Source organism: Pieris rapae, chromosome Z (assembly GCF_905147795.1).
Source record: "Pieris rapae chromosome Z, ilPieRapa1.1, whole genome shotgun sequence".
Taxonomy (NCBI): Eukaryota; Metazoa; Arthropoda; class Insecta; order Lepidoptera; family Pieridae; genus Pieris; species Pieris rapae.
Window position 1 is genome coordinate 10,273,620 of NC_059534.1, and position 17,502 is coordinate 10,291,121.

The 17,502-nt window shown below is 32.8% G+C and overlaps 1 protein-coding gene across 1 annotated transcript in view; it reads right to left on the bottom strand.

Annotated features, from left to right (window-relative positions):
• LOC110997617 (peroxidasin) overlaps positions 1–16,529 on the bottom strand; it is a 30,725-nt gene extending 14,196 nt beyond the window's left edge. The window contains exon 1 of the mRNA XM_022265860.2: positions 16,291–16,529. Within this exon, the coding sequence (XP_022121552.2) occupies positions 16,291–16,451 (161 nt within the window). The 5' untranslated portion in view covers positions 16,452–16,529. The remainder of the gene's footprint in view (positions 1–16,290) is intronic.
• Positions 16,530–17,502: the final 973 nt, after the last annotated feature.

Below are 17,502 nucleotides of genomic sequence, written 5' to 3' on the forward strand. Positions count from 1 at the left end.
ATTTAAAATTAATTACATATCATTTACCTGTTAATGTGTGCGTTATTATTTAGTCTGAATAATAATATGGTTAAAAGGAGTATTAAGCGCAAAATCACCTGCCACCTGCATCATGAGCCTACCCCACATACACACCTTCACGTAGTTACCCTCACGTTTACACCATAACACACACAACCAAATTAGGTACCACTTAATTAAATGTATTGAATAATTTTTATTTGTTTGTTTCCTTTTGTAAATGTTAGAACCTTTTTGTAGTTAAATGTATTATACCCTCTCTGGCTATATTTTCAATGAGATTGTTTGTTATTATATCTATATATATAAAAGAAAGTCGTGTTAGTTACACCACTTATAACTCAAGAACGGCAGAACAGATTTGGGTGAAAATTGGTATGGAGGTAGCTTAGAGCCAGGAGACGGACATAAGATACTTTTTATCCCGTTCGACAGCGTTCCCGTGTGACTTGACATGAAACGTCAGTCACTATAAAACGGGAATAACAAAACGCAAATGATAGCTATGTAATAAACGTATAATGACTGCTATGTAATGACGTATAGATGACAATTTGATATTTGTAAGAAATCAATATTCAAACTATTTCTATTAAATAAATAATTAACAATTATAATGTAATGATAGTGCCATTGCCCAAAATGATTAATGTAGGTATTTATTTTTTTTGTATTTTTTCTAATAAAAAAAACTGCTTATTAATTGCCATTAAGGCGGAACAAAGTTCGCCGGGTCAGTTAGTAATATTATAAAGAGGAAAACTTTGTTTGTTTGTTTGATTGTAATGAATAGGCTCATAAACTACTGGACCGATTTTACCTTTTCTTTCACCATTCGAAAACTACATTATCCACGAGTAATATAGGCTATATTTAATTTTGAACATAAATAGGGTTCCGTAAGATATTTGGGTTTTTCGGACACAAGGTGTAAAAAATCAACCAAAAAAGTTACTTATTTTGCGTACCCTGCCTAAACCATTAAAGATAGAACCATAAAATGTTAAGTAATTGTAGATCTTATAACTATCTACGTCTAAAAGTCCGTGACACACTATACCTATCTATGTCGAGTGAGGCACAATAACCATAAATGATATAAGTACATGGCAAAACGATGTTTGCCAGGTCAGCTAGTAATAATATAATTAAGAGTTTAATATCACTGACCCGGCGAACTTTGTTCCGCCTTAATGGCAATTAATAAGCAGTTTTTTTTATTAGAAAAAATACAAAAAAAATAAATACCTACATTAATCATTTTGGGCAATGGCACTATCATTACATTATAATTGTTAATTATTTATTTAATAGAAATAGTTTGAATATTGATTTCTTACAAATATCAAATTGTCATCTATACGTCATTACATAGCAGTCATTATACGTTTATTACATAGCTATCATTTGCGTTTTGTTATTCCCGTTTTATAGTGACTGACGTTTCATGTCAAGTCACACGGGAACGCTGTCGAACGGGATAAAAAGTATCTTATGTCCGTCTCCTGGCTCTAAGCTACCTCCATACCAATTTTCACCCAAATCTGTTCTGCCGTTCTTGAGTTATAAGTGGTGTAACTAACACGACTTTCTTTTATATATATAGATTTCTATTTTTTGTTTTGTCGTAGGTTCATCTATGGTGCCTTCTCCTGATCTTTCCATTTGGATCTGTTCTTAGCTTCCACGTTTTTTTTTCTAGAGTTACCTTCGTGAGGCTTTGATGGTCCATCTTTTATCTGTACACCTTGCAATTATGTGGTCATAAGAATCTATTCCTCTTTACGCGCCTGGATGAAATAAGGCCAGACTCGTGTACTAACGATATATAAATAAATATATATATATATATATCTATAATATAGGTAAAGTATATAATACACAAATGTTGGAGAGACTGGGGCTGCGTGTGCCAAATAACTACACTCGGCGTGGTAAGCGATATCAATTGCTGGCAGTGCCTCGGGCGCATACAAACCTACTCAGAGAAGTACCATTTACGCGTCTTACGCACCCTAAATATTATTGCGTGTGAGACAGACGTATTTAGTTGCACGCTGGCTGAATTCACAAGAATTGCATGATATATAAAATGGTTTATATTAAGTTTTTATTTGTTATGTTTGTATAAACATCACATTTTTATTCAAAAATATTTTCTTTTTACTTAAAACCTATAAAACTATGTTGGTTGGTTGTTAGCTAAATATTTTTTTTTATTATAAATGTTTAAAAATAATATAACTACATTATACCTATTTTAATACATTTAATTATATTAATATACAATTACAAACTAAAAATATATCTAATAACTAACCTTAAAATTTAATTATTAAAAAATATTATTAAAAGGAGTCCCTTTAGGCAAGGTTCCGAAGATACTAGCAGCGTTCCCTCTTTGAATAGCTAGACTAATTCTTTGTGCGAGGTAGCTGCCAGCTCTTCGTTCTCCTGTGATGTCGACTAATCTTTTTGATAATTCCCTAAAAAGCTTTAATGCGCTAGGACCCCACGGACCAAGGGTCTCGACACCGAATGGGACAAAATCATATTCAGAGCCTAGACCCCTGTATTTGCAGACTTTAGCTTTTTCAGCCGCATCACAAGCCGCACCAGCTCTCTTGTTAGTTCCATGAAGATTGGAAGGGGCCAGTGTGTCTGAACAGGTGGCATCCCATACCAAAACCCGACCCATCTTCCATGGAATCAAACTCATACCGTCCGGTCTCTTGCCATCGTCTCTAGCAATTCCAGTCGGCTCAAGTAGATTAGGCACGTTGACGGTGGCAAGGGACCGATGTATGATATCGTTGAGTGCGGCATGTCTCGAGAAGCGGCCAGCACTTTTTTGACATGATAGTCCGTGATGTCCTAGTTTGTCGACATCACTGCCACAGGGACAAGTATGAGGAGCGCAGACCGGTACCCCAAGCCGCAGACAGGCTGCGATTCGGAGCGTGTCAGGTTCAAGAAATGTTCCTGTATTTGACGAAGGGTAAGCGTGAAGCCAATAGCCGGCCTCATGCGTACCCACGGCCAAAAGCCTAGCACGTGCTGAACCTGTACTACGGCTCAAAAGATTGTCATAAGTCATTTTACTGTCTATGTCGTCCCAGCTCCTCTGTGAATTTAGAGAAAATGGAAAATTTTGACCTGGGCATGCAATTAAGAAAGCGTTTCTAGCTTCTTCCAAGCCAGCAATCTCAAAGTTTGAAGGGGATGCCCTTAAAATTTGACTTATGAGATTTGCTGAACTATTTGTTTGTATTATGTTATTAGCTTAGTTTTCTATTGTATTAGTATTAAGTTACTGTAAAAATAGGAAATAAGGAAACAAATAGATAAATATTGCGTGTAACATATTATTTTGAACATTGTACAAGAGGCAAACATACCTAGTACTGTGTAATGTCCATTATAAATGCAAATAATATTTCTAATATAAAGTCGCATACCAAATGTGTTTTATGGCTGTATCAACACTGAATATAAATAACAACCACATACATTTTAATGACTGAGTTTCATTGTCAGTCAATAGCCGCAATGATGGTCAGGCAAAGCTAGGGTTGGCACGTAAAAAAAATAAAAATAAAATACGTTTATTTTGGAACATAAGATCATCAAGGTATCACTTATTCCACGTCATTAAATTTGAACCTGTAGGCATCCTTACTCATCGGCAAAGAAGACAGAGGGTGTAGGCCGAGAGAAAAAGCCGGCGTTAAAAACTCCGGCTACTATTTTAAAAAAGCAAATCATCAAACAATACTTATTTTAAGACAAATATAGCAAATTAATTAGAAGTAGCCTGCAAAGCACTAGTCCCAGGCCCTTTATCAACTAGATAATCGCTAACTTTATAGCAAGCCTTTTTACACAGCTTTTCTTTACCAATTTTCTTAAATTTATTAAAAGGCAGAGATATAAGAGCCTTTGGGATTTTATTTTATTAAAATAATAAATGAAATGAACCGTTGCAATATTACAAACATGGGTTTGTAGAGACACGAACTAGGCAACTGAGGCATGTATTTTATTTTTCAAGTAATACGTATAAAAGTACACAAGTCAAACGAGGACAATTATACACTTATGAAATATGGAATCGAGTAGCCCACGATATGGAGGCACACAATTCCCAAGAGGACTTATTGTATCGAAGTCGCATTTGTTATTAACGTCTTTGAAGTATATTTACAGTGTTAGCCTAGTGGTTTGAACGTGCACTAAGGTGACGTTCGAATCACGTTTGTACACCAATGGATTGTTCTTCCTGTGTGCGAAGGAAAACATCGTGAGAAAACCGGTATGTTTTAGAGCCATATCTCGAAGAAGAAAAAATAGATTCTGAAATCTGTCGCAAAGACTCTTTAGTTTATAAAAGAAGCCATGTATTAAAGAGGCAGCCCTAACGTTCTGATGACAACTTTTTAACTACCCCATATTAACAAATATTAATGCGAAGAATTTGGTATTCATATTGAGACGCTGTACAAGGAAAACCATTGTTCTGTGGGTGTCAAAATTTAAAAAGATATACACAATCGCCAATAAATACAAATCATTTGACATTATAATCTTCCCGAATATTGTATGATGAAAAATAATTATAATAAAAAGTACAATTATTAGTACTTTTCTTCCGGAATGCTATTTTAAGCTCATCATGATTTACTGAATCGTTTCAATAGTGTGGGCGTGAGAATATACACAAAAAACGAATCGTTTGTTCGTAAATGTATACTTTAGCACAGGATCGAATCAATCCTGGTACACTGTTGCACAAGGGCCAAAGTCAAGTGCACACAGTTTTTTTTATCTTGTAAAAATTTGTAAATTATTCTTGCCTTATTTAATATTACTGCTTTTTGAAGGATGATATAAATGGAATTCGGAAGGTCTAACAACTTGATAGTTCCGTGTAATTTTTTTGGGATTATTCCGATGGCAGACAAAATTATAGTGATTATTTATACTTTGTTGAGGAGTTAATTAAATTTTTAAGTTTTGTATATTTCGTCATTTTATGAGCTTTTTTTACGTATGTTGTGGGTTTGGCGATATCTTTACTTGTGGTGCTTTCTGACTTACTACACTACCTGTAAATGTTATATGTCAGTTAGGTCTTTCAAAGTACACCTTTAATAGTAGGCCTTTCTAGAACCTTTTTTTGGGGTAATTAAAATAGACTACGGGTTCATACTTTGCATGTTTCTGGTGTCTTATAAATGCAACCATGACAAAATCATGACGGTGCTGATATTAATAAAATAATGTGTTCTAGTAATCAAACCATTCAAATAGACAGTATTTACAAATTTCTTAACCTTATAGTAATAATAAAATCAATAAAATATTAATAAAAAAATACTGAAAGCAAACCTAAAAAGGTTTGGTATCGCGGCAGTGTACCTTAAACGCTGGCATTTCCTCCGCTGAATTCCGATTCTTATTCGTTGAGCGAGGAAACCACCACTCTTACTATCTACCAAACGCCAACATAAATATTTAATTAAAGCCTGTGCATTTGAATCCCAAGAGATTGATTTGATTGATTCACGTTGAATGATATTTATAGTAAAGCAGATTAAGTAAATTGTAAATACTGTATAATTGATGATTATGATTACTACATTATTTCAACTAAGATAGGTGGTGGATAGTATCACAGTAGTTCACTACTATGTGACTATCTACCAGGCACCAATAGGCACGCCAGTGAACTTGAACTTGATAAGAACTCTGGCCGTGGGCCCAAAAGTTCTTATGGTTTCATTTTATAATTTATCTGAATAATCAAATATAAAAAAGGCAGGCAAAAATATATTTAATAAATAGACGATAATTGTCCGATGTTGTCTAATTTACAGAAAGTAGTTAGTAATTTTGCAGGAATTTGTTTTTCGCTGTCATAAACATGCATATTTTCTCACGATATTTTTGAATATGCAGCAACAGTAATTATATACATATAATAAGACGTATAGCTCCAAAATGGAAACAAGATGTAAACAACATACGGAGTCAATTGACGTATAAGAATGCTTTTAAAATAATTAGAATTAAAACCTAATAATTGCACATACCAATAATAAATAAAAGACAAAGTAAGAGCTATCCAACTGGTTTGGAAAACAATTATTTAAAACTCCAAGTTTTTCATTCGCCTCCGTAAGGTTAATTAATTCTTTAGAATTTTCAAAGCATTTTCCAGCTGATCTAGAATTTTCTAATAATCTGAAATCAAAGGCGATTCGATGTCCATACTAAAAGCTAAGTTGGTAATTAAAATGTCACATGTTTTGAGCGAAATTGGCTTTTGTATGGAAGTTCAATTTGAATTAGCTTTCACTGAGTTTATTTCAGATCATAGGATGTTTACCGCACAGTGTCGCAGCTTTTTATAGACGTCGGTCGCTTAGATTGGGGAAAAATTGAAACGATGTAACTGTGGCAATATAATATATAATATATAATATTAGACCCGTCCTTGATATAGATGTTTGAGTGAGATATGTCTTTGTTTTTAGAACCAGGAGGCTTACTTGATGTTAAAAGATGTGTCCGCCCATAGATTTGAGCCAGATATTTGTATCTTTTTCATGATCATATTATGTCTTCTGTGCCTGACACACACCTTACTCCTTTTGGCTGAAGCAACCGGTTCCCTCGCGATATTATTCTTCACCGTCCGAGCAAATTTTAGATGCACATATAGACAGCAAGTCCATTGGTTCACAGCCGGGGCGCAAACCTACAATCTCAGGGATGAGAATCGCACGCTAAAGCCACGAGGCAAACACCGCCCTAGTTCAAGAAGTCTTCTAAAATTTCTGGAGAGTTGGGCTTTATTATTTTCCTTTTAATTTAATGACGTACTTACTTTGATTGAGCTACGTTAACACGCACTTTTAATATAATTATTTTTAAGTTTTTAATCAGTCGATTTTGAAAAGAATTCTATAATAGCCAGCCTCACTATCTTAACCTAACCTTATATTGATGATATGACTGAATGCTAATATTTAAAAGCGATAATATTTAATAAATAGACCATAATTTATATGAAACAAGTCCATATACGTTTTCATTTCAAAGAACATTTTTCTTTGCAAAAAGCATAATATTCTCAGACGCGTTTCTAGTAAATTTAATACAGGATTATTTTCTGTGAGCAAGTAGCCATATCATACCACCAAAGCCTTATTAAGACTATTCACGTAACGGACTCACAATAACTTTGAGGCAAGTATGCTTTGGCAACCTAATATCGTTAAAGGAACATGTTTCATATATTAAATGCATCAATGCTGCAGACTTATTAAATTATCTGATATTAACGGGGCTTTGATGCTTCTTCATCCCTGCAAGCGTAGGCAAACCAATATTTTGGCAAAGATTAAATTTATTTTATTGTTATTTATTTTATATTATAGACATTTTTATACTTTTTTAATTTGTACCTTTTGTCGATATTCGTAACAGTACAATTAAACAGTGTGCATAAAATAAATATTATTTTGGTGTTTTAAAATCAATTTCATATACGACGATGATAGTATTTACTAATAATTAATTTATTTATTTAAATAAAATCTTTTTGATTAATTTTAATATTTATCGTTAACCTCTACTGCATTTTAGTATTTTTTTCCATACGCCAAAGAAGTATAACTTCTAACGCGTGTATATAAGATACACACACTCTTTTTTTTAAGAACAGGGTATATTTTAAATACATAATGTATGTGGGCGGTGGTTGTAACTGACCCTGGCTCAGCTCAGACGACCAAAATCTCTCCAGGCGGCTTGATCCTTTGGCGTTGCGTAGAGATGTGGGGTCTCTCTGCATCTTCTACCGCATTTACCATGGAGAGTGTTCAGAGGAGTTGTTCGGATTAATACCTGCAGCTGAGTTTCATCATCGGACGTCGAGGCAGAATACAAAATTCCACCCGTATCACCTCGACGTCCGCCGTTCCACAACTGCGCGTTTTTCCAGGCAGTTTTTGCCGCGCACCACCACTCTGTGGAACCAGCTGCCAACTGAAGTATTTCCGAACCAATTCGACTTAGGGTCCTTCAAGAAAAGAGCGTACCAATTCTTAAAAGGCCGGCAACGTACTCGCGAGCCCTCTGGCATTGAGGGTGTCCATGGGCGGCGGTATCACTTAACATCAGATGAGCCTCCTGCCCGTTTGCCCCGTTCTATAAAAAAAAAAAAAAAAAGCTTTGTGTTGAGGAGCAGAATGTTCCACAGCTCACCCTGCCAGAGACCACAGCAGCAAATTTAATTAAACAAAGAATATTGTAGGAATTTTGTTGATTGATTTTTATTACTGCGACGAAAATTTGATTTAGGTTAAAGATTTTTCAACGGAGGAGGTATATTATGGACACTTGGTCGCGCTATATTAAAAACTCCCACTCATGATGATGATACTGGGTTTATTGTAATATTTTTTCTATATCATCTGTATTATATCGTTAGTGTGGCTTATAAATAAATAGTTAATGGGAAGTGAGAATGTAAAAAATTCTCTAATTGAGTGATTGGTTAACAAGATCCATCGAGACAGGTACAGCGTGACATAATACAAGGTAACTAATACTTTTGATGACAACCTTTAAAGAAATTGCAAAAGAGATGCAAAAATCTAAGCCATTACGTTAAGAATTCCTCGAAGGTGGCTGTGGTTTACTTCACAGTTCATAGATTTAATATTCTCAAGTGGTCTCAAAGCGAAAACGCGAGATTATTTTTCCAAGTAATACAGAAGTTTTTTTATTTATTTGGTATGATTTATTGGCAAGATTCGGTGGTTCAGCTGGGTAAAAACTGTGTCATTACCCCGAAATATGATATCTAACATATCAGTCCTGAAGTTTTAACCACGTCTGCCAATGAACTTTACAATGTCCGCGTCTAATACCCGCTTACACGTTGAATAGAAAACATCGTGATGTGTCACATGCTTCAATAATCAACAGTACGTAAAACTCATCTTGATCTTAATTATTATAAGAAATATTTCTTACAACAAGTTGCGCCAGAGGTTTTCTTCATACTATCTTCTAAAACGATGAGTATGAGGGTATAAAAACGGCTTACCGAATACAGTAGGTATTCGGTTAGTATAATGCTTCTATATATAATACTCGAGAGTTCTATTGATCAAGCGTGTGTTTTACGGCGTATCAAAGTTTTAGATTTATAATTGCAAGGATTTTAGAGCCACAACGATGTTTTGCGGCTTAGTTTAGTTGGCTGACGTGTTTTATTTATTTAATTTATTGAGGTTTAAAAGCCTTTTATTTACTAATTTGTACACAAGTTTCCATTGCTACTTTTTACTACGAAGCACGCGATCTATATGTCGCAACCGACTAGCTTAATTAGTTGTTCAATTAACTGTCTAGCCTTTTAACTAAACGGCATTGTTTAACCTAGCGGCCTGAAAGATATTCAGATATTGTCCATAATATGTATATTGAATGGCTAATTAAACTGGTTAGCTGCGACACTAGTAATACGTATTACGTTACATTGGTTTACTACGTTTAATTGTAAATAAAGCTTATACAACGAAATGAATAAAAAAGTAAACACAACTCAACTTTTAAAATCCACTCGCATTGAAAAAAAAATAACTCATAACCTACGTTTGTTACACAAACAATAGTGCCATTTAAGAAAACTCTATTTTGCCATCTGCATTTAACTTAAAATAGAGAAATAGACTTTACGATCCGCGCTCCACAAATGGAAATGCAAATCGAATTGCAATGTGTCAAGCAAGCACGTTTCCAAGATATTCTGCGAATTTCATGAGTAACACTGACATAATATTATGTAGGTACGTATACTTATCAATATACGTATGTATTTACAAGTACGACGATTACAATCATAGCATTTTGTGTCGAGGTGTTTGTGAGTGGCGATGCCGCGAGACTGAACATCACTAGGAAAGTTTTGTTTATTTTCGCTGTTGGCTGAGCAGGCTTACTATAACTTGCGAGGTAGGCCTGCAAAAGTCGTGGTAGTGGTATCTCATATAATGTGCAAGTTGCAAATTGAAGAATTTATCTATTTATTTATTTTGTACTCCTACAGCTAACACAAATTACATATAATAGCAAACAAATACACCGAGAACATAGCCACAGATGGAATACATGATACATTATATAACAAAAAGATTTACAAAAGGGAACAACCAAAAAAAGTATTTAATACAATTAACTAACTGATTAAATTTAATTAATTAAGCCTAAATTGGTTGTGTTGTGTAATGGTGTAAAAGTGTGGGTGTGTACGTGATGGTGTGTATGTGGGGCGTGCTTATGATGTAGATGATTTGATGATTAGATGATTGGTACGATCTTTTCTCGAGAAATCCTAAAACGAATTATTTTTTAAAGATATAAAATAGTGTCTATGGGCGGCGGTATCACTTAACATCAGGTGACCCTCCTGCCCGTTTGCCCCCTGTTATATAAAACCATAAAAAAAATTTAAATTATTTTGTAGTTAGGTTTGTATTGTAACTTTAGTCCATTCTAAAACGACGTAAACGCCTAATTATATCAAGTCCACATGGCAAGTGCTGGTGGGAATATAAGCCTTATTCAAAATTTGAAGACTGCACTATTTTAAACTTCATTAATAATATTAAAGCCATTCTAATATTACTCATGTTGAATATACAGTTTGGATTTGATACATTTTTATTGCTATTCGATATGCCTTCACAGATAAAGGCTTTTTCAGCTTTTTTCAAATATATCTCCGTGAAATCTAAATTACATTACAAAATCAAACACAACAAAATCGCGAAGAATTCGAAAGAGAGGTGCCTGAACTCCTTGGTTGGCGTTTGCAGACGGAATTCGGAAAGTTTCAGATCTAGGGAATAAGTACACCAATTTTAATATCCTGTAAGAGGTCAATGCTCTATATTCGATTATTCAGCAATTTTTTCAAGAAGGTAACACCGACAAGATCTCCGATCGTACAGTCCTATATTAAATGTCTTAAGTCGCTAATGTGAAAATCCTGTGTTAATCAAAGCTTGGTGTCGAGTACAAGATCTTTGAATGCTTTCAACGCGGTTTTAAATCTTTTTATTTTATAAGCCATACATCTAATGATTAAGTCGGCTTAATCTTCATCTTAAAACCTTCGAATTATTCATGTATTTATGATCATTTCTCATTTTTAATACTTAATTATGCACATAACACATAAAAATGTGGATATAATCGCAAAAATACAGCTAAAAAGGTTTGATGAAACGTGTTTCTTAGTTGGAAAGTAAATAAATTTAATCACATTAATTTTGAGATATCGTTTAAAGTCCGAGAAATTTACAAAGAAATACACAAAACTAACAACGCGAAATTTAGTAGATGTGATAATAATAAACTTTATTAATTACAAAACAAACCAACAACCTTCTTTTCCAAAGGATTTTGAACACGATATTACGAAACGACATTTGAGTGGAATTTCAAAAATCTCGAACAAACACCAGTTCAAAGCAAACATATACGAAATGTTTTAAATAAAAACGCGCTCGGTCACACGGCTAGGCTCGCAAATAAAATAAAAGCGGATAACAGTAATAACTTATATATCTATTACGTACTTATATATACCGATGATCTGCAAATAATACAATCACTAATACCCTGGAATACAATAGTTAATTTATATCCGGGACTAGTATTTGTAATACTCAACGAAATACCGCACGGTAATACTATTGCATCCAGATTCCTTTACTGAAGTAGATATTACCATGAGCAGAATATAATTGGCTATTAAAAATATAAAGCGTAAGCTTCCTCTGTTTAGGACAGTTTCAATATTATGAAGACGGCTGGAGCAATTCAAATGATTTTTTTTAAATTCGTTGATCTGTAGGAAGGTTTTTAAGGAGAAAAATATTGGGAAAAAATCGATTGTTTGTACAGGTTTACTGACAATAGTTGAACGTGACAACGTCATAAGAAAATACTGATGGAATGGTTGCGTTTTTCAAAAGAAAATTTGAATTTTATTTGTTTGATAAATATTTTGTATGTATGTATATGGAGAAGGAGAAAAATGGAAATCACAATTGAATTGATCAAGTTACAGTTATTTATACGCATAAATACAAGTACCTGGATGACCTCGGTTTATTTTTATAAATTGTGTTTTTTGGAAATTATATTTAAGTACGAATTACATAGGTAATAAAATGATGAAATTTGAAATTTGAATATAATTATCAAATAAAGATATTCAAATTAAACTTTTTATTTGACTGACATCTTTTAACGAGCAATTCTATGTTTAAGTTGATAAAACACGAATAAAATGACATTTTCTAAAAATGATTCCTAGCTAGATCAATTTATCGCCCCCGAAACCAGGCATACGGTATTTATATATATTGCTCGTTTAAAGATATGCCACCGAGGCGATGGTGCCTCTTTGTCGCTCGTTCCGCGCTCTCGCTTGCACTTCAAGCCTTAAATGGAATGCCTCATAGCCTCTAATTAATTTGATATATTTGTTTTAAATATTGTTTGATGATTTGCTTTTTTAAAAGAGTACCGAGAGTTTTTTACGCCGGCTTTTTCTCTCGGCCTACACCCTCTGTCTTTGCCGATGAGTAGGGATGCCTACAAGTTTGAATTGATTGACGTGGAATAAGTGATACCTAGAAGATCTTATGTTCCAAAATAAACGTATTTTATTTTTTTAGCGAGGTAACGCATGCGTCATGTTTTTTCATGCGTGCAGTCGGCTCCATCGAATTATAAGACGTTGTCACGTAAGAAAATCTACTTTTTATATTCACCTATTTTATTCGGGACAAGTGAAGAGCGCTAGTCGCATAGCAAAATGTTAGTTAAAAGTCTTTTGTTCCGAAAGCTAGCTGGTATTTAAGAAAGTCATTTGAAAATTCTGACTGGAAAGTGATGTTGGTGGTTTAAAATCGTAAAAATGGATGGCCAAACAAATCTTCAATAATACTAGATTATTATTTTTATTACATTAGAGGCAAATCAATTATGTATAAGATTTGGGAATCAAACAAATACCTGGGTCAGGATTCCCAGCTCTTCCATAACAAATGTAAATTCCATACAATCTTTTTATTTACATTTTTTAACAATTTATAATATGCGTGAGTCAATGAGTGTGTGTGGGTGATGTGAGTGAGTGGGAGTATTGTGTAAGTTCTACATATTACGTCTCAGTCTCTTCAGCTTGTGGGCGGTGAGCGGGTAAAATACTGAGCAGCCCATTTAATTTATTACAGATTTAGTCTACCTGCACGTTGTTTACATATTACGAAGCCAGTCTCTACAGTCTGATTAGCAGATGGAGTGTTGAATATTAAATTGTGTATTTAAAAATCTGTCATCAATTTATCAATCAATTCTGAGTGTAACCCTGTTAATATATCCTTTAATGTACCCAGCATTATTTGTCTTATTTTATATATATATATTTATATGATGTGTTTAATATTATTATTCTTTCTTTCTTGACATTAATAAATTGGTTCTATATTATGGAATTTAAGATACAGGTATCATTTATTCCACGTCATTAAACTTGAATCTGTAGGCATCCCTACTCATCGGCAAAGAAGACAGAAGCTGTAGGCGGAGATAAAAAAACCAGGGTACTCTATTAAAATAACAAATCAATGTTAGGAGCCTGTATATATTTATGTAAATATATAAATTCTTAAGCTCCTAAACAATTGGAAAGTGTAAAAGGGAAACGCACTATAAACGACTTGATTTTTCTATGGTCATAAACATTGTAATAAAGAAATTGTCAGTGAACTGGCTGCAGAAAGCTTAAGGTAAAAGGAAAGATGGCTTATTTATGAGTAATATATACTAGGTTGAGTTTGACTTTAGCATTAAGCTAAAAGCTCGCTACAAAAACGAACAAAAGACGTACTTTTGCTATTCTTTACCATTTTTCCGACATCTGATGCCATCAACATAAAGCCATCTGCTAATAGGTGTTTAATTCGGATCTCATTACTATTCGCCTGAGTATTTTTTTTATTTTACAGAGTCAAACGGGCTGTTAAGTGATACCGTCGCCCAAGGACACACAAATTGCCAGAAGATATGCAAGCGCGCTTTTAAAAATTTAATGTGTAAAATTTCTAAATAAGAACTATGTTTTATACTATTATCATCCTTCAGTGCCAAACACACGTAAATTTTTGACTTTAACATTCTGGTTTCCTCGGCGCAAATATTCTCCAGTCATACAGTTGTTTCATTTTAGAACGAAGCTATATAGAATCACTAAACTAAATTTGGAGAATGCTCATAATCGCAAAATTATGACGAAGATATATATATATACATATACTAGGGATGCATCCAATACCGATACCGATATATCGGCGACACTTAGGGTTTGCCGATATATCGGTATCGGCGATATTTTAATTGTATTAATTTAATTAATATTTTAATTACTTTTCAAATTTTGCGCTTTAAAAAATTAATGTAAACGTGCATCTTTTTTGATGTAGTGCGATTTTTTCGATTACAAATTAAATAAAATACAGCATTACAAAATTCTTATCGATGTTAATTTTAATTATTAACAGTGACTTGTTTCATTTAAATTTAATAAGTACTTTTAATTCTGAATTTTAATAATTAAACCTAAGAGTTTAAATCCTTTAAATACGATTAAAATCCTATTCAAAGATTGTATGTATATATTATAATAATGGCAGATGTGAAACATCGACATTATTTTGTAAAAGTAATATGCAGAAAAGAACTGACTGTGATATGAACTAAATATGTCATAATGATAAAATAAAATATTACGATTTTTTCCAGATAACGATGACTATTTGTTGAATAAACATTATTTTCATTAAATATTTTAATGTGAAATTTACTACTGCATTTAGAATTAATATCATATAGCGTGGCGACGCGTCGCCACGGCATGCGTCGCCACGCCAGAAATCGGTTTTACGTGCGGCTATAGATGTTTCACATCAAAATCAAAAACTTTAAACCAAACTTGATATATTTTACCTTAATTTTATTTTATTTCTAGTCTGTTAATTAAACTGAAATACAGCTTGATATTAAAAAGGTTAGTCGACATAACAGGTGACCGAAGAGCTGGCAGCTACCTCGGACAAAGAATAATTAGTCTAGCTAGCCAAAGTCCCCCTTTGTCAGTATCTTCGGAACCTTTCCTAAAGGGACTCTTTTTAATAATATAATTTAATAATTACTTTTTAAGGTTAATTAAAGTTTTAAAAATATTAATTTATGTAAGCTGAAATATTAGTTTATATACGTTGGTATTATTAGATTTTATTTTAATAGAAGAGCACTCAATACAGTTGAAAATTAAATAAAATTTCACGTCCCTTTGTATTGTTTATTAAGGATTACATAGCCGATGATTTAGACCATTATGGTATTTTCTAAATAGAACGACTCTGTTATTTTAATTTCATAATTAGAAATTGTAATATAACTCGACGTTTTGAAGTAACTTCGATACGACTAATGTAATGTGAAAAAATATCGCCTTAAAAATATATACTTTAAAATATAACAGTCGCGTGTGGAAAAAGTTTTATAAATATTGAATGTCATTTAAAAAAATTGAACTACTTTCAAATGCACTCAAAACTTTAAATATTCATATTTCTGAATCGTATTAATTAGTCTTGCCTTTGAGAATTAAATGTATTAAACGATAATTATTTTATTTTATACGGATTACAAAGATATTTTTTTTAAATTCGAACTGAACATACCTCGTTTTTGGGTTTTTTAATTAACTATTTGCTATAAAGTTTAGCTTTCGCATTTATTAATAAAATAAAAGTTGTCAAATTAATTTTGATTACTTATATATTACATTATATTCTGGAACCAATTTAATTCAAAAATATTTGAATTATTTGATGTCCATTCTAAAAAAAACTTTTAAGAACAATTTAACACTGTTTGTCTACAAATAAGTTGAACCAACATTTTAATAATACCTGGTCATTAAATTTTTTTTCAATCAACAAAACCAAGGCGAGCAAGGGCTAATATTTACATAACTTAAGTAAATCTCGAAACGACATGAACCAAACATTAATCGTGACACCGATACAGTAGTAATACCCGTTTTCGCAAAGCATTTGAATTCGCAATTCTAAATTTAAAACGCGCCAAGAAACTTTTCAAAAGTTTACTTACAAAGTGTGAGCCTCTTGCGGTGCCTTAGGAATCGCTTGTAGACCCTGGTGCAGGCATCGTACCGCGTTTCGGTCACATTGGCAGCGTTGAGGGCATTCCGAAAGGGATAATAGGAATATGTTGAACAGGAGTAGGTACTTGAGGATAGTAGGAGGCCTCATAGTGAGGCGAGAGGAGACCGCCGCGTCCGAACCGTTGCAAGCGAATGATGCTGCGAAGTGCGAGTGAGCTTTAGCCGCGACTTCCACGGACTGACCGTGGGGTTACCACATGCATTGATTTCAGTTCGCGTAAAATTATTATTTAAAGAAATTAAGCAAAGTACATAAAGTTTTTATTAATTTCTTATGAAAATTAAACCTAATTAATTAATGCATTAGTCTAATTTCACAGCAGCGTTTTTGCATTTTTATTTGCAGCGTGTATACAATTTTCGGAGAGATAACAAAGTACCTTAGTTAAACTAGTACAATCAATTTTTTTTCTTGAATAATTGGATAATAATTTTTCAAACTTAAACTAAAAAAATCGCGTAAAGGCTAAGATGAAAATATGATTTAAATATTCTACTCATTAGCTAACTTAAAAATATTAGTTAGTATTAACACAATCTGGTCCTATAACAGAAACAATAATATATATATAATTAATCATTAAATATATAAAGCAATTTTTTTTAAATGGTTCCTGTAGTGTATATTTAATGCTGGCAATATTTCCTTGCTGGTTTGCGATACTTATTTATTGTATTGTAATCATATCCAGCGTATAATATATGTTACAACAAATTTCCAATGCCTTACGAAAATAACGTATTCATGATAGAGTTTTTTTGCATTTAGCGTCCTAATGGGCATTAAATTCATTTAACATGAGTATTAAGTCAGCCTATAAATTATTTTTAATCACATCAATTTACAGATATACAATTTAATTACTTAACAAATAGATTTTTTACATATTTTTAACTAAAACGTTAATTAATATCATTTTAACGTATAACGCAAAGAAATGAAAAATAAATTCTAAAAAAATAAATTTCAATATTAAAAGGTAATAAAAATCACGTAAAATAATTTAAAACACTTCCCGCAAAGTTATCACATACATATTTAATAACGTTGTGTACTCCCAATTAATCGGTTTATTTTACAAGATGGTAACACCGAGGATCACACAGTTGTAATAATAGCAACATTTAATAACACGATT